Raw genomic sequence first — 19,004 nt, 5'->3', positions numbered from 1 at the left:
CAGAAAGGTGCACAAATCTTCGCAAATTTAATTAATTTTACGCCGTTTTGAACGCCCGACGCAATTAGCGACATATTTTGTGGGTTGTGTGAAAGCAGCGAATGTCGGAGTCGGCTGAAAATCAGCACAATATCAAAGATAAAATAAAATGATTTGAATTATTCGTGTGGTTTGCCTTTTGAATAAAAGATGGCGCTAGAATTGAGACAGACGGCGCTAATTGGTAACTAAAGTTTCTAAAAACGCACGCTACGAGAGTCTTGTTGAAATTATATTATTTGATCTGCATAGATGGCGCCCGTACGAATCGGTTAAAGCGGCGGGCTAATAAACTAAGTGATGTTATGCGGCGTATAGATGGCGCCAACTTGAAACGGTTATACTGCGTCTAAGTAGTTATAGGCATCACTTTTCTTCAATATTTGAATTTTATGGGCAGCACTTTTGTTAGCAGGCGCCATCTAGTGCTCGTTTTTAAGGTCTTAACGGCTTCAGAATTCAGAATGTTGGAGCACTAACCATACAATACAATTCTATAGTATGGTTGGTGGTTGGAGTTTGTAACTTTTTTAATACAATTCAATTGTATGGTTAGTGGTTGGAGTTTGTAACTTTTTAATACAATATTATTATTATAAATTTATATGCTGCTTTAGTTTATAAAACAAGTTGAAATGCTAGAATAACAATGTTTATCTATATCTTAGTTAATTATTAAAAATAATTCATTGCATAAACAAATGTAATAATCATAAATAATCGTAAAGCTAATTTTAATTATTGATGGTAAGAAATATATGCACATAGGAAATTGTTTTTTTGACTAAAGCAATAACTTATATTCGGAATACATCTTTAGTGGCTTTTGTTACACTAAAAGCAATATTTAAAATAAGTTAATGGAATACTAGAGCCTATGAAATTTACAGAACTGAGAACAGCAAAAGTAGTAGAAAGAGATGTGCAAACCGTGACTATAAATTTTTATATTTATATAATAAATTTGTTAACCAAAATAAAAATTCTGCTCTGCGCGGACTATCTTTTACTTATTCTTCTAATCTGCTTTACTCATTCAATATTCATTTATTCTAACGCTCGGGTAACACTCGAATAAACCTACCTCCCTCTTCTACTAGATAGCCAACCTTTTCTCTGGTCAACTCTTGGCGCTCATTTAAAACACAAATCACGATTAGCGAGCCGCATTTCCATTTTCGACCGAAAAATCTGCACCCACACATGGCGTGGCACATTTTGTGGCTATGGCTGCGACTCCTCCATAAATTATTGCAGCCGAACAATGCGTTGTCGAGTTGCAGGACAATGAGATTGGGAGCATGATGGCAGCCCAAGAGACTGACGATGGCAGCCATAAAAAAAGAGCTACGAAAATACCCAAAATTATGGCAATCACATAGTTGCCGCTGATGATGTTGCCTCGCTCTACTGTTGGTCATAAGTAGCGCAACGGAATTGAACGATGCCTCGCTCATTGTCCCGATGCTGGGCATAATAGAGCAGCCATAATGTCCATTATGCGAGAACAAATGGCAGCTGGCATAGTGTGCCAGGACACGATAACAGTCGACAGGAGAATCAGTGAGGAGGAGAAGAAAACCGTTGAACAGAACAGAAGGAACAGAAGAAGCCAAGCCACCAGTTGCTGGCCCATTGTTTTGGCCTTGTGCCTTGGCCAATAAAATGCATTCAACTCGCATGCAAAACAAAAACGAAAACGATAAAAAAAGCCGTCACCATTGAGAACGCGTCTAAGCAGCCGCAGCGCCATCCAAGGCTCCCACTCCTCCCCAGCATTGTCTATGCCATTGGCCAAAAGCGCCACTCCAGCAGTCGAGCATTCAAGCCCTCGACATGCGCGCAACGTTTGCCACACAATGCCACACGCAGGGGTGGGGCAGGCAATGGGGGGAAGCCAGGGCAGCCAGCAGCATAGCATTGATAGCGCTGCCATTTTTATTGTTACAGCCTGGGAAGGCGGTAGCTGCCACCCTCTCCTTACCCGCTCCCCCCCCCCTATCTCTCTCTCTCTCTCTGCTCCATTGTGTTGCCATTCTGACTAAAAACTCTACACAACAACGGGCGCTTTGGAGAGCGACGCCTGCGCGTCTTTCATTTGTTTTCTTTTGGCGCCAAAAATTATTCAAATTGCGTGACGAAGCGTAAAGTTAACATAGTATGAATCTTAGGAGAAGTGATTAGAAATTAATTGCTGGGCATTTTAATAAAGGTGCCATTAAAATACCCTAACTTTAGAGGTACAGCTGAGAATTGCTCAACATAACTAATAATAAAAAAAATTACCTAATGGTTAATAAATAAACGTTCCCTTTACATAAATTGCTGTCACTCTAAATCGGATTCGATATAATTTAAATATATTTTAATATGCATTTAATGAAATTTGCAAAGTTTTGTCAAATATTTTTATATCAGCCTTTGGAAATACGGTTCTCAGGTCTGCACTTTAAAAAAAAAGAACGACATTCTTTAAACTTTTCCAATATTTGATCTGCGACAGCGAAAATATAATATACATATAAGACAAGTAAGAAACGAGTATGCTCGACTGTGAGATACCCACTAACCATTCTCACTAAAAGCAAAACAGCTAGATATTACGAATTAAGTACACAACATTAAAATACAGAAAAATACTGAAAATATACCGAAATGTATATTTGTTACAATACAAATAATATCTTCAATACCCTTCTGTCCAATATGTAGTAAGATAATCATAAGATTTAAGCCTTTATTAATACTTTGCTGTAGATAGCATAAGGCATAAAAGTGCACATGGAGTGTTTTTACTCCATTTTGTCTACAACTTCCCCTACATCATTAGAAGTGACTCACATTATCAATATTATTGATAGCAAACTCACTATTAAAATGTTTTTTGTAAACTTACGCAATCGCTTTTAACTCAATAAAAGCAAAAATACTGTGATCTAAGGTTGGGATTATTTTATAAATGTTGCTTCGTGTGGCTCCAATTTCTGGAATTCCGCTTAGAGATTAAAGACCACCCTTGAGGGAAGATTTATGGTCTCAATTATGTGGAAATTAATTGTAACTACCGAATGACAAATTTCCTGTGCGATTTGCAACAAACAACGAAAGCAATTGAACTCTCCAAGCACTTTACCCCGCTGCGTCTGAACAAAAGCAATGAAAGGGTAGCACAACATCATAAGTGCAACAACAATTGCACACACACACACACATACACACACACACACGCATTCTCAAATATATACTTCAAGATATAAACGATCGAAGCGAGCGTCGATCGATTGTGGAAGCAAACAAGGCGTCAGGCCAAATTGATAAGCAACTGAATATTTTTTGGTCGAGATTATCTTATAAGTCTTACAATAAGGAAAGCACACAGAATATCAGATATTATCTCGAAGAAAGGGACGCAGGACAAACAATTGCTCAAAGAATGGCAACAACAACAACAACAGCAACAAGATGAAGAATAATAACAAGACAATTTCGACAGCATAAACAAACACAAATGCAAACACTGAATGTTAAAGGTAAACTGAGAGTGCAACAGCGGGCAGCGGGCAGCGGGAGCGAGGAGCAGCAGCAAATTTTATCACTTAGCCGCCACGTTGTCGACGACGTCCTACGAGAGGTGTAAAAATAAAAACTCTACAAACACCCGTCGTGCATTATCTCTCTCGCTCTTTCAGGTATCGCTCTCTTTCTCGTTCACTTGCATTGCTAACACTCTCTCCTTTGACTGCTCGCTCTCTCTCTCTCTCTCTCTCTCTGTCTCGTTCTCATTCACTCGCTCGCTCCTTTGGCCGCACAAGCAACTTGCAACCACTACAATAACAACATTTACCCCCCGCACACACACACACACAAACACACACAAGCACACACCAACGAACACTCGCGTTGTTTGCCGTTTTGTGTTCCGCCAACTGTCGCAAGTTTTCGATAGATTGTGCCACAGACGACCATAGAATGTGTGTGTTTCAAATCAAAACTGTCGCGCACTCGACACGGACGCACCGGCTCCGGCTCCGGCACTCGGCAATCGCTACTCGGCAGTCTCTCTCTCCGGGTTCAGTTTCAGTTCAGTTCAAGCCAACACACAAAGCGTAAATAGTAAGGCGTAAAGTGTAAAGCGAAAAGGAAACATTACTTCAAGTGCAGCTCAAAAGCTTTTGTAAAGTGCTAAGAACAAGATCGACAGATTAAATACTACAATATCATCAAAGAATACAAATATTGCAAACAATAAGCCACTATAGTGTTTGTGTAAAACATTTACTAAAATCGGTGTGTTTTAAGATCTTTTTCCATTTACGATCGAAATAATTATACAGGATTACGCATAAAATCCACAACTTGACACAAGGTAAACACTCATTTAAATGTATCGTAGTATTTATCAATAGAACTTTTTGTGAATCATTAGTTTGATATTTGCTCAACAATTGATTGATTGATTTCAATTTGTTATTGATATTCACTTGTCAACATTATTTCGCATTTGATTAATTATTTCGAATAAATATCTATAAATCTTTTCATTGTCCTCAAATTCTAAATATGAAGTAATTTGCAAAAATATTTCGGCCTCAAGATCATTCTATTTTATGTGATGGAATTTTCCTTCATTTTGAATGTAATTTATAGTAAATTAGTAAAATTACAAAAAAAAATTAGAAAATTTCTCGGATTTTACTTTACAAATGTATTATTATAAACATGCGTAAAAATTTTCATTGTAATGAATAAATCTCGGGATATTCTATATGTAACTTTCCTTAAATGCAGAGGAATTCATTATTAATTCAAGTTAAAAATATAAGAAAAATGTATTTTTATGATGACATTTTGGCACATATCAGAATATTAACACAATAAAGCTTTATTTTAAAAAAACTGAAAATTTTAAAATTTGAAATTATAATTTTTACTGTCTGCAAAATTCAATGAATTGCAATTATTTGCAATCTGTTTTATTTAATTTAAGTATTCATAAAAATATGATATTATTATTATATTATAGCTGATGAAAACTTAAAATATTTCAACATTATTTTAAATTCAGTAGATGATTGATCAAGAATTAAGAACAACTATTATTTGGTTTACATTTTATCCTTAATGTAGTGAGTAACACGATTATTATCAAACCAGTTTGTCAACATCAAGTAGAGATCATTAACTTTATGTGAGGATGTTTTTATTTCTTATCTCATATGATATAAGATATTACAATGAGCCCAATTGTGACCTCAACTTGAATATTCAGATCGGTGTTCTGCGGAATTTATGATTCATAATTCCCGTGAATCATTTCAAAGTCTCTGCAAACTATTCCTAGAATAGGAAGTACAGTTTTTTGGATTAGCGCATATCTAAGAATTCCTAGTTCCCCAGTTCAGTTCAGTTCAGTTCGGTCAACAAATCAGAGCACAATATGAACCTCAAGCTTGACTCTTTCACATTTGACACAAAACAAAGCGTGTCTATTGAACTCTATTACCGTTCTGTATTTTCAGCACGGTCAGTGCACCGAATTGACAGCAAGGGAGAATAGACAATCGAGCCACTCACCTGACACCTGACGAGGTCGCCACCCGACACCTGACACCATGACGAGCATTGCGGCGCTGCTGCATCGCAGTCACAATCACAGCCACAGTCACAATAGCAACGGCTACACGAGCAGCGGCAGTGGCAGCAGCAGTCACAGTCATCACAGCAGGAGCAGCCTGTCTCCGGTGACAATAATCGGTGGTGCCGCAACTCCGCCGCCTCCGCAGCAGCCAACACAGCCAGCAAAGCTGCAACACCAACAGCAACAGCAGCAGCCACAAAGCAGCTCCAATTCGAATGTGAGCTCCCATCATGACCACATTAAGCGACCAATGAACGCGTTTATGGTCTGGTCGAGAGGACAACGACGCAAAATGGCCCAGGACAATCCGAAAATGCACAACTCCGAGATATCGAAGCGTTTGGGTGCCGAGTGGAAATTGCTTACCGAATCACAGAAGCGTCCATTCATCGATGAGGCCAAGCGATTGCGGTGAGTATCCCCCAGTGGGTGTGTATTGTCGATAGAGGTGTGTGTTTGTGTGTGTGTGTGTGTGTGTTGAGGGTTTGTCGTCTGGTTACAATTTAAGCGATTAGCTAAGACAATGGCCAGCTATTGTGAGGCTCTAAACTGGCATTGAGGAGCAGCACAGCGCACTCGCATTGCATATCTTGGGTAAACAATTCAATACACAATTCAATAGACAATTTGATTTTTGTGTGGCGCGAGGCGACTCAATTTCGATTGTGACTGTCTAAATCCTTTTATTGATTGTATTTGACTGCCAAATGGTTGAGTAAACTTTAAGTATATCATTTTCATTTCACATTTTTGCCTGACATTTATTAATGAGCTCCGTTCGGGCTTAAACTAATGGCCATTCGATTCTCAATTTCGGTTGAGACAACAGCCATAAACAAATTACAACAACAGACAGTTGAAGAACAAGCAAACACTGTTCAAATATTTGCCAATGCGCGCGCTGCTTCGATAAGCAGTGACAGCATTTTACCTTTCTTTAGTTTATAATATTCTTTTTCGAACTGCAGAGATAAGAGGCGGGGCTGACCAATTTGTGTATGGGAACTGAGAACTGGGAACTGCAACAAAGACAGCCAAAATAAAAGTATATTTCGGGCAAAGAAAGCAAAAGTGACGACACAACAACAACAACAGAAACAAAACGAGAATCTATAATGACAGACACACAAATATACACACCTTTTTATCAACATTTATCGTTTGTGGCACAAATGTCAACAATTGCGCATTGTTGCAGCTGGGAATACGGAAAAAGAACCTTTCGAACCGAACAACCCAAGAACAAGAGCTCAAGAACTTTAGAGTCGCAGTCTCGCCTTTTGCTAAATGGTCAGATAAGCAGCAAGTCTTACAGGAAAGGTTTTATGGAAGGGTTTCGGCTCGGTTAGAGTTCGAATACCCTGTTCACAAATTTGTAAAGTGCTTAAGCAACTATCCAATAAATAGATAGAAAGTTAATATAAATTTTTTAATATCGAACAGAAAGTGGACGTAACAGATATTAATTTTTACAGACTTCCCGAAGTTAAGATTAAGTAAATGAAAATAGTTAAATTTTGTTTATATTAAAAATGTATCTATACAGCTGAATAGTCTTCAGGAAAAAATTAAGAGACACTTCAATTTAAGTTGCCTTTTATATCCTTATCAGGAATAATTTAATTTAATGGATAACGAAAGGAAAATCAGTTTTAAGTCTATCTTGTTCTTTACACATTTTGGCAAATCTTAAAAAAGTCAAAGTATTAAAATGGTATCAACCTCCTTAGCAAATAAAATATATTTATATTATACAAAACGATGTAGTGTATAGCAAAAATTTCTATATGAACGAAGTTTTTAAACTTTTATCTTAATAGTGAGGGGCAGTTTAAAGTAGGTATGTTTTGCTGTCTTTATCAGCAATAAATATATTAAGTACGATCTTCCTTTCAAGCAATTTAAACCTCTTTTCCATCAGAGTGAAGTTAAAGATTAATTTTAAATGAATAAAATGAAATCATGAATTCGCTTAAGAGTAGAGTCAATTTCTACAGGGTATCAATGAAACGTTAACAAAGTGAATGCGTTTTTACGATCTAGGGAAGTAAGCAGCAGGCAAAAGATTGACTTTATGATATCGTGATGGTTCAATAGCTTTAATAATCGATGCCCGATCTTTGATCAATGTTTCAACATTTACTCAATTTACAGCGCGCTGCACATGAAAGAGCACCCCGATTACAAATATCGGCCGCGTCGCAAGCCAAAGACGCTCAACAAGTCACCAGTGCCAGGCGGTGGCTCTGGAGGAGTTGGCGGAGGCGGCGGCGGCGGAGGAGGAGGAGCTGGTGGCAACGGAGCAGGCGGCTCAGCTGGAAATGGATTGACATCAGCTGGTCAACTGGGGAAGGAGTCGAGTCAAGCGCAGCACTCGCCACTCGGAGCACATGGTCTGTCGCATCATCATCATCATCACCATCCGCATCATCCACATCCGCATGCCGCCCACGCTGCTGCCGCCCATGCGCATCATCATCATGCGCAGCTGAGCGCCGTGGCAGCCGCTGCAGCTGCGGCCGCCGCCTCCCATTCACATTCCCATTCACCCACCTCGCTGGCAGCCAAGTATGGCTTTGGCTCGCCATTGGAACTGTCGCTGCCCCGTGTACCTGGCGGCTTTCCTGGCCTGGGACACTATCCATTGGATCCCACCCTGGCGCTGGATCTTCAGGCGCGTCTTCAGGCCATGTATGCGGGCAGCATTTATCATCCGTGGCGCTATCTGCCACTGATCAGTCCAGAGACGCCACCGTCACCGCCCAGCAGCAGCGGCACGGGCATCTCATCCTATGGCTGTGTGAAATCGGCCAAATCCTCGCCAGTTGCCGTGGTGCCAGCGGTTGCCACGACGCCGCCGAACATCATTTGACCAACTCCGCTGCGCTTTGGCGCAGCTGCCGCCGAGCATGCGGTCTAAAGAGCTACAGCTGGGCATCACGCATTCCACAAACAAAAAAGAAAGTAAAGAAATCCCCACCCAATTACTGGTGGCAGCCCCAAAAGCTGGCCTGCCCACTTGCTAGTGTAGTACCCTAGTGTTAGCTGAATCTTTGTGTGAGTTTCTCTCTTTTTAAGTTGCATGTTTCTGTTTTGTTTTGTCCCTTCTTCCTCTGGACTGCACACGAACCTTTGATTTTGATTGTGGAAGTTTACAAGTATCAAATAGATTGTAAAAAAAGATAGAAAATCTGATTCAAGGATATCCTTGAAAAGATTTTAACATTTCACATTTAGAAATCTAGCAATTTTTTTTGATATTCAGGGTGTTAATAAGGAAGAGTTAGAGCACAAATCTTTATTTCTTTATTTGTGCATTGTTTATGTATTATTAACTTAAAATTCTAAGAAACTCCTGAAAAGTCATATCAAATAACTTTCAATAAATATGTCAACATTTCTCAATATATTGCATTGCATGTTAAGTTTAATACTTAATGATGTTTATGAACTTCTTTTCGAACGATATTATTCTAACTATTTTTACGATAGTTCGACTTTAATATCGACAACAGTTTTTAATTGAATAAAAAGTTTGATTTAGTATATCCAATTCAGAGTCAGAACAAATTCGACAACTGTGCAATAGTCTAAAGTTAAAAGTAAGGTACTTCTATTCAGATTACTTCAGGAACAAATTCTCTAACATCAAACTTTCTCTTCGTGTCAACATCTTACTCTATTTGAGTAAGAAACTAATTTGCTATTCCCTTAACTCAACTCGACCACAATTAAAAACAATTGTTTAAGTGCAGCGCCTTAATTCGCTTCTAAGTTCTTAGTGCTTTATATCTAAATTGTTGAGGGCCTATCTTGTGTAATATATGCGTATATAAGTATACATATAAAAAAAAGTCTATATTTTAATGTGATATTAAAATTGAAAAGAAACAAAATATGAAAAGTGTAAACGAATAAACGATTTTTAAATAGTACACGCCCCACTGATTGATGATGACACTTGTAAGACCCAAGACAGAGCCCAAGCCCCTCACCCCCCTCTCCACACAGCATCCATGAACCGAGACAGCAGCAACAACCAGCCAGGCAATCTGTCAGCACTCAACCGACAGGGGGCGCCACAGGCGCGTGAATAATAACGACAATGTTTGCTGATGCGTTGATTATTAGTTTAAATTGCCGACCGCTCGGGGGGTTGTCTGCCCAAACAGATACACGGGGGGTTGCAATAGCAACAAGGACAACAGTCGATGTTGGTTGACTGTTGCTGTTGCTTAATGGGATTCACTACGCCCACTTGTTTAAGCAACCGACTGTGAACAGCGATGAGGCGTGGCAGACAAGCGCAAAAAACAATTGACACCTTTAGCGAGCTGACGACCAAAACAAAGAAGCCACCATTTACCCTCCCCTCTCTGAATATACTCATAGCATTGCAGGGGTTGCCTGACGCTGGTTGCAGAGAGAAGGGTGAAGGGGCAAGTGGCTGGCAGAAGCGTAGCAATCGCGTCGGCATCATAACCAGCTCAAAAGCCGCACATAAAACTCACACAAATGCCACGCTGCAGCGCAGCCAAACTGCTGATAAGAAAAGCGAATGCGCGACGTCTGCCCACAAAGAAACTCAGTCCTCTGTCCTCCTCTGTTCCCCATTCCCTCGCTCACTCCCCAAAAGCAACAACTACCATTTCAACTCTGACAATTCCAACCCGGCAGCCAAAAGTCGTGCGCTGATTGTCTGCACACACACAGGCAGACACATAGACAGAACGAAGGACAGACAGAGAGACAGTCCGGACAGTGCGACATTCAACACAGCGAATGGGAGCTCACGTCTGGCTGCCTTTTGTTGCCGCAAGGTCGTTTTTATAGTGTCCTGGTCCAAGAGAACGAAACCGAGACCGAGACCCGGCAATAAAGACATTCAGTCCCTCGTTGTTTGTATTTGACCTCAGTCACAGTGCAAATCACTTGTGCGAAACACTACGAAATGCTACAACAATATTTACCCAATGAAGATGTCAAGCCACTGAGAACTAAACTTCGACACTTTCCCACCCCGCTCACAGCTCAAAGTTAATATCCAGAAGCACGCAGCAGGAATTTCTTTAGCCCACCACAACTACGACCATTCCAAAGCTCTAGGAAGAGAGGGATAATTAAGTGATAAGTACATAACTATGCTCTAAAACAATTAGTTCACAGTTTGCTAGGGTTGGCACAAATATAAATATCTACACATTATTACAATACCTGTGGAACTTAAAATATCATTTTATGGAAATACGTTCAAATAATATAAAAAATTCCATCAAAAAAGTTTACCAACGTTTGCAATTGCTCAATTCTTATTAAGAATAAAAATATAGATATTATATTATAATTGTTTTCAATATATTGAATAATATTTATATTAAATATATTGAAGACTGATTTATTAAACATTCATCTACTACATCTCGAATAAAGTGTGCTGCTTTAGATGCAGGAAGTTATTCTGAAAGAGTCCTTCAACGTCGACATAAAAGATGCATAAGAGATTTGTATTTGAATAAACTCTATTCGTTACAATATATTACAAAATATATTTTATAAAAACCTAAGCAAGCTCAACAACAAATCCTTTTAAAACTAGACATTCAATTATCATAATACAATATTTGCAAAAAATAATGCTCAGCTTTTATACATGGATGGAGCTAAAATCTGTTATCGCCGTGCAGATCAGATCGTCGTTATCTTTTGAGACACAACAGACTTGCGAATCAATTATCAAAATTTAACGGGTCAACTACTTACAGCCCTCACTCAGTAAGAGTCAATAGCTACGAAAACTAACTGACACGCGCAGGACACGTGCGCCCACACTAATGCCACTACCCAAGTAGAAAGAGAGAAGGCGATAAAAAGAGAGAGAGAGACACGCACAAATAATACTCTTTTCAATTTCGTTGTGGACTCGCTCCTAAGTCACTTGTTTCAGGGCAAACAACAACAGGAAAAAAACAAACTGGCAAAGGACAAACGAAAAACGTGTGAAATGAAAGTTGTTTGATTTGCTTTGTGAGTGGGAGGAAGAGAGATTCTGAAAGGAGGAGTCGAATTTGGGGGCAACAAAAGTGGCAATGGTGACGCAGTCAGCATCTATCCAGATCTTCCCGTTCTCGTTCCCGTTCCCATTCCGCTGCCCACACTACTGAGCAAATTTTTGTTTTATTTATTTGCTACGACATCGCACTGTGGTTGCCTTTTCGCCCTGCCCCTCCACTCCGTCTTGTTTTTTTTTGTTGCTATTTCATTCCTGGCACACTCACATCCGTTTCGATAAAAAGAAATATTTTCTTTTTGCCATGCGTTGCTGTGGCACTTTTCTTTTGCCCTTCTCTGCTCTGCCCTGGCACTTCATTATTACTAGTACTATATTTATATTTATTTTTTTGCGCTTTCTTCGCCTCTTTCGCTATTATTATTATTTTGCTGAAGTTGGCTCTTTAAGGTGGCCTAGACCATTGGCCATTACGCAGAGGATATTGTGTGGCCATGAATCAATTGGGCAATGTCCATTGCCCGGAAATATGGTGAACCGAAAAAGATGGCACTCCATTTGCATGCCAGCAGCTGGCGCAGGATCTCAAACAGGACACTTGACTTCTCAAGCGCTTTGCTCCCCCCATCCTCGAGGGCTGCATAATCGCGTGTAATAAATTTTAATTTTTTAAGCATTTGTAAGCAGTTTTATCGGGCCAACAAAGGACTACATTTTTTAAGTGCCAAGCCAGCCAAAAAAAGGATATAAGATTAAGACGCCAAGACGAAGATGAGACATAAAAAAAAGAACGCCAAGCAAATTAGCAGCGTGCTGCTGATGGCAGGGGGGATAAAACTCGAGGGGAATGGGGTCGAGGATAAGACAGACGTTGCCTCAGCTTCAGTCACTGCTCTGCGGTTTATCACGCCCACTGCGTCAACGGATATCCGACGCATGGAAGACAAACAAAAAAGGCATTAAATCGCATTTAAGTCAAGGCAAACGCGTTGCCAACAACCACCGGCTTATACTTCATTTGCTTGCCAGAATGAGCACAAGGATGACAGCAAGGATGGAAAGGATGTGGATGCTTTGACTTGCCTTGCCTTGCCTTGACAATCCCACTTCACTTCAACGATACGCACAGCTTATCACAGGGATGTGGCTTGGGCTGGCACAAAGTTACACAAATACAAATACATCTTACAAAATGCGAAACAACTTCTGGGAAATATGAAAAGATTTTTCATTTGCCAAATATAAATGTTCCGAATTTGTAAATAATTTCGTAAGAAAATGAGAAATAAACTTGGAGTCAGTGTCAGTCAATCTAAATTTTGTGTTCTAATAATTGAATTACTCTATTGAAAGATTAATTACGAAATCTATTATGGTTTTAGAAATCTAAACGAACAAACTAAATTAGATGTGTATAGAAAAGGTAAATATCTTTGAATGAATCAATTAACTTAAGTTAAGAGGATAGCTTACTCAAAACATAGAAAATTAGAAAGTAAATATTGTTGAGAATATATAAGAAACAATAACTTAATTATAGATGTTGCTTAGTGTGACAAATAGGCAATTATCTCAAGCCAAAGCAAATGAGATTATATTAAATAACTAATAAGCCTAAATTAAGTGGTTTGCTTAGTATTACATCATATCACACTTTAATATTGCTCATAAAGAGGGAATTAGCTCAAGCTAAGAGTTGCTTTAAGAATAAATCATTGAATAACGATAGAATGAATAAGTATTTACATCAATGGTCGTGTATTTAATAAGAATTCAACACAGATTGCACGCTGCTTTTCAGTGACAGTTCAATGACGAAATTGTTACATTTCATTTGTGTTTTATTTGGATGGACCATTTATAATAAAAGCTTAAAATGCGTGGGACAAAGAAATGTCGTACAGCATTAATGAAATTGCCCATGCACGGCATTACTATGCACATAATAAAGCATTGACCAGTCCAGTTCAGTCCAGTCCTCAAATGAGCCCATGCAGCAATTAAACTGAGAACTGAGCAGAGAGGCAACCAGAGCGCAGCAAATGCATTTTGCAAACAAAGCCAGCCTGTTTTTGTATGCTTCATTTTTTCTGTAGGCCAGCAGTGCAAAAAGTGGCAACGCTGTTGCTGCCCCCGCACACACACACAGATACAGAGACACACGCACAAGAGTCGCGGGCACAAAGGAGCAATTAATGCGAAATTGTTGCTGCATAATTGCTGAACATGCAGCTGGAGCAGCAGCTGGACATAAAGAAGCAATTAATGTCGCACAAATGCGCTTCGCATGCATAAAAATGCTGAGCTGAGCTCATCTTGCGCAATGCAAAAAGCGCACAAAAAATACTAGATTGGTGTGAGGAGTGTGCAACGGCAGAAAATGGCAAAGCCAAAGGCGAATTCAAATCAAAGTTGCTGACCATTTTGGCACGCTGGCAAACAATTGCAATTACATTAGAAAAGGTTGAAAACTGGCAACTGGCAACTGGGAACAGCCAACAACAACAACACGACAATGGCAACAGTTGTATGCTTTGAGGCATGTGGCACCCACGTAGCGCGTTCACTTCCGTTGCATGCCAGGCACGTTGCAAATTGTCGCAATGCTGTCGCTGCTGCTGCTGCTGGCATACAAAAGCCACGGCCAAACGAATTGCCAATTTAAATGTGAATAGAAAAATTGCAGGCGTACTCACCCCGCATTTTCACACACCACATTTAGATCTTTTCACAATTCAACCAATCACTTATACGCGGCAACGACAAAAAACTTCAAATGGCTTGAACCGAACGAACATTTACTTTTCACTTTTCCCGCTTGAAAGCATTCAATGTAGCACAACGCTGAAAGAGCAAGGGCAGATAAAAAGAGAGAGAGAAAGATCCTACTCCTTTCAGTGTTGAGCTTTGTTGCAGTGTGACCACAAATTGTACTACAAGTTTCTTATTTAGTTGCTTGAACTAGAGCATACCAAATCGTGCTATAATTAATTTAATTTTCTTAAACAAATAGTTAATGCAATGATAATAATAAGTCTGAAAATAAATAATTTCATTGCTTATGGAATTAGTGCTTGAAACATACCAAGCATGCACTTGAGGTATTTTTCGGTATTTTCATATCTCGTGATCGCAATTTTACAACTATCGGCAAATGTGTAAGTCGATATCTAAGCTAATGTTGACACTTTATCGATTTGCAAGAAACATTCCGCAAGTATAAACAATGTATATTATTTTGATTTGTTGTCGGCAGAACATTCTAGAAGAGCAAAGTATGAATGCATTTTTGGAATGCATGCAGCAATCAAACAATACTAAATGCAACGATTGCAAGGTTAATTTACTTCATTATTCTGATTATTTGCAGTCTGCATGGTAGCAAAATTCTGGTTATACATTCAATCAATGCATAAACAAGGGCAACAAACAAAAGCCACAGAGGTGCAGGCGAATGCACCAATTAATATAGTCTCTGCATCTCTGTGTGACCCATTATCTCGACAAAAACAACCACGAAGATCAACCAAGCAAATTGATCGCACATCACGTATACGGATAGTCACTATCTGTTGAATGCTTTGCGGGCAGACCTGTCGTATAAGTAATTGCATAATATATAGTACATATATTTCGTCATGATGCTGATAAACCATTCACTCCGTACATGAAGATGAATACGCATATTTTTTCGGGTAGGCCTAGATGATAAGAAATGGGTATAAAGGCGGCACTGACAGCAGTCGAAAATGCAGTCGCCTTCTGGTCTTCCAAGAAAGGAGCTATTCAATTAACAAGATGAACAACAAACTTCTTGTACTGTTTGCTTGTGTGCTGGGCACAGTGAGTGCTGGAAGAATTCTTCCACGTGACAATCAGCGTGACATTGACACTGGTAAGTCATCTAAATATAGAAATTCAATTTATAAATCTAATAAAATTAGACTTATACACAAACAAAATTAAAATCGAAGCTACACACACCTACTTTATTATCCCTTTTAAGTTTAATCCCAGTAACTACTTATAATTTTCCACCAACAACTTTCAGTTACTCAGCGTATTGAGCGCTTGTCATGGCAGGATTTGGTACGTCAAAAGTTTCTTCTGGACATTGTGCTCCGCGTGCAGGAAACTTTGCAGGACACTGAGTTACTCCAACTTGATCGGGGACTGATCATCGATGAGAACCGTTACGAGGGTGGCATTAATGAGCAGATCCAGCGCATTATTGACTTGGATCGTCAGCGCGGTTTGCTGACTCGCAACCAGATCTTCAATATACTCAACACTGATCATGTGCAGCAACTCACAGGCATCTACAACATTCTGGCCCGCTCCATTGACTTTGAGACGCTCCAACGCAATGCTGTTTATCTGCGACGCAATGTGAATCCTGTGCTCTTTGTCACCGCACTGACAACAGCATTGCAATCTCGCCAGGATAGTCAGAACTTGATTATGCCCGCCACGCTTGAGATATTGCCGGAGCTGTATCTGGATGAGGAAACCATTCAACGTGTGCAGCGCACCCAACAGGAGCTGGATACAAGCTCACGTCGTTCCTTCATCGATCTTGTTGGCCTGGGACAGACTCCTCGTGGCATCAACTCACTAAGGAATATATTCATACCTTGGCGCATGGCACTAAAACGTCAACAGCAGCAGCAGCAACAGATACAGAATCGTGTAGTGTTGTCTCAGGGCTCGCAGAATCAGGCAGACATTACTTTGCTTACTAAAGACATTGGCATGCAGACTTTCGTCAACCAGCTGGTCCAACAATTGGCCATGGCAGAGGATACTACTGAGAGGAGTGTGAGGTATTTGAACAACGACTTCGAGCAGCAGATGGACATACGTCGTCAGCAGCAGCAGAATGAAGACGATCTGAACATGAACCGCGTTCAATATCAGCGTTTCTACGATGAGTTGAGTGGCAATCAAATTAACGATGAGGGTTTGACAAACAGCAGACAAATCCCAATCCGTCGTCAGTACCTGGAACGCACCATTGGTCAAGGCATTGAAGGAATGACCAGCAATCGACGTGTTATCGATAATATCGATCAGTTGCCCACAGTGAGCGTCAACGACGCTCGTCTGCTGCATGTTGGACGTCGTCGCCAGCAGAACACGAATCGCATCCAAGGACGCAATATGTGGAATGTTGATGACAATGACGATGACTATCTGACAACTACTATTGGACGTGGTATTGATCGCCAGCTGCTCAACAACAGACGCTACAATGACGGGACAACACAAAACGTGTACGATCAAGACATTTTGAGGCAGCAGCAGCAAATAAACCAACAGCAAAACCGCCGTTCGACCTACAAAAATATCGATATTCAGGATGAGCTCACATTGGATGACATTGTTGAGATGATTCGTCGTGAGAGTCGCTCTAGGAAATCCGGTAAAGAAGTTCGTTTTCGTCGCAGCTTGGACACAGTGAACGATGAGCAGACAACGCGCCAAAGTGAAATTCTGCTGCACACTCTGCGTCAACTACAGGCGCGTCTCAACCAGGAACGCATCGCATTGCGTCTGAGCAATGAAGTCAATGGCAATGGTCGTCGTTCAATTGTGTCTGGCCAAGATCAGGCTCAACGCTTTGCTCAGCGACTCAACGAGATGCGTTTGGACTCACGTCGCAATCGTGCTTTGATTGAACAATTGAATGCTATTGAAAACACTTTGCAGCAGGCAATTGGTCAAGTTAGAAGACAAAGCAACAACCAGGACCAACTTGGTCAAGCCATTCGTGTGGAGCGTGCATTGGCAGAAGTTGTCCTCGGTCGTTTGGGTGACACTGGCATTCTCCGCTTGCTGCGTCAACAGCTGCAGGACAGCAACATGCAGACTGATTCCTTGGATCTTGGCATCGATATCAATGATCGCGTGCTCCGTTATACCTTGAGCAGCATTCTCAACATTCTTGACGAGCAGCTAGAGCAGCAATTGGGCGCCTACCAAACGCAGCAGATGAAAATGCAGGATGTGACCATCAATGATGTGCGTGTCAGCGAATTGCGTACTCGCCTCGAGTCCAACGATGTGGATGTGAGCAATCTACTGGAGCAGCAGCAACAAGCCCAGATCTTGGTGCGTCAACGTCGCCTCAATAGTCAGCCTTTCACCATTGACTTGGACGTCAGCTCGCAGCGTGCCCAGAATGTGATTGTTCGCCTGATGTTGGGACCACGTGAGGATGGCAGCTTGGAGCAGCGTCGCAAGAACTTTGTGCTCTTGGACGCCATCAAGGTACAACTACAATCGGGTCGCAACCGCATCCAGCACCGCTCCACCAACATTGAATGGACCACTCGCGACTTCACGCCCATCAGCGAGATCTATCGCCGTGTGATGACCACATTGCGTGGCCAGCGAGAGGAGCTCTCTGTTAACGAACTGGTTGGTGAGAATGGACGTTTCCCTCAGCGTCTGCTGCTGCCTCGTGGTCGCCCCGAAGGTCTACCCATGCAACTGTTTGTCATCATTTCACCCATCGAGCGTCAGCAACAGCAAGTGGTTCTAGAGAATTCAGCTGGATTGATGGGCATCAGCCAGGCTGCCATTGAAGACAGACGTCCATTGGGCTATCCACTCGACCGTCGCATTGACAACGAGCAGCAGCTGCTTAGCATGCCCAATGTCTACTTGCAGGATGTTGTTATTGTTCAAGAGAACTAAACTCGAAAGCAAGAATTGCTTTATTCCTAACCGATCGATCGACCGACCATCCGACCATCTTACTTTCAGCACTCTGGTGTAATGATCACGAACAACTTGATTAATTTTGTAAATGTAATTATTTTTTTTGTAATAAAAATGTGCAGTAATGGCATGAAAGCATTTGAAAAACTAAAAATGCGTATTATTTAATCTTGTATTTTGCATAGTTATATCTTCTCAAAAATAAAAGCATAAATTCACTTGTTTCCATCAAGATGTATAGAATGTTGTTCTCTCAATTGTATAATATTGTGAATGGCAGAGCAGTTATGATTTGTACTAATGTTCTCTATTTCAAATTTAATAGGCGTTTATTTGTTTTTTGCTTTGGACTATTGCCAATTTCTTTCTTCTAATCTTTAAATTACATAAATTTATACACAAATCGATCAAGTAAAATGATTACATTATGTTAAGCTATATAATGCCTTGTTAAGCTTAATAGAAGTTCCAATGACTAAGAATTTATCACACAAATATTAGTCATAAATTAATGATTGATCATAGTATTTGCTTTCAATCCAGACTATAATGTAATTATTTCTCTAAATTTTTTTACTATTTTGCTTTAAATACGCT

At 40.3% G+C, this 19,004-nt stretch overlaps 2 protein-coding genes across 2 annotated transcripts; both read left to right on the top strand.

Annotated features, from left to right (window-relative positions):
* The first annotated feature begins 4,046 nt into the window (after positions 1-4,046).
* LOC132792638 (transcription factor SOX-21) lies at positions 4,047-8,960 on the top strand. Its single transcript, XM_060802074.1, has 3 exons — positions 4,047-4,405; positions 5,559-6,088; positions 7,832-8,960. Exons 2-3 carry the CDS (start codon positions 5,652-5,654, stop codon positions 8,547-8,549), a joined length of 1,155 nt encoding a protein of 384 aa, XP_060658057.1. The 5' UTR covers positions 4,047-4,405; positions 5,559-5,651; the 3' UTR covers positions 8,550-8,960.
* A 6,470-nt stretch (positions 8,961-15,430) lies between these two features.
* Positions 15,431-18,561, top strand: LOC132791183 (fat-body protein 1). The gene is made up of 2 exons (XM_060800017.1): positions 15,431-15,579; positions 15,736-18,561. The coding sequence occupies exons 1-2, from the start codon at positions 15,483-15,485 to the stop codon at positions 18,381-18,383; spliced, it is 2,745 nt and encodes a 914-aa protein (XP_060656000.1). The 5' UTR covers positions 15,431-15,482; the 3' UTR covers positions 18,384-18,561.
* Positions 18,562-19,004: the final 443 nt, after the last annotated feature.

Source organism: Drosophila nasuta, chromosome 3 (genome assembly GCF_023558535.2).
Source record: "Drosophila nasuta strain 15112-1781.00 chromosome 3, ASM2355853v1, whole genome shotgun sequence".
Taxonomy (NCBI): Eukaryota; Metazoa; Arthropoda; class Insecta; order Diptera; family Drosophilidae; genus Drosophila; species Drosophila nasuta.
Note: the sequence above shows the minus strand (reverse complement) of the source record. Positions and strands in the feature narration are given on the sequence as shown.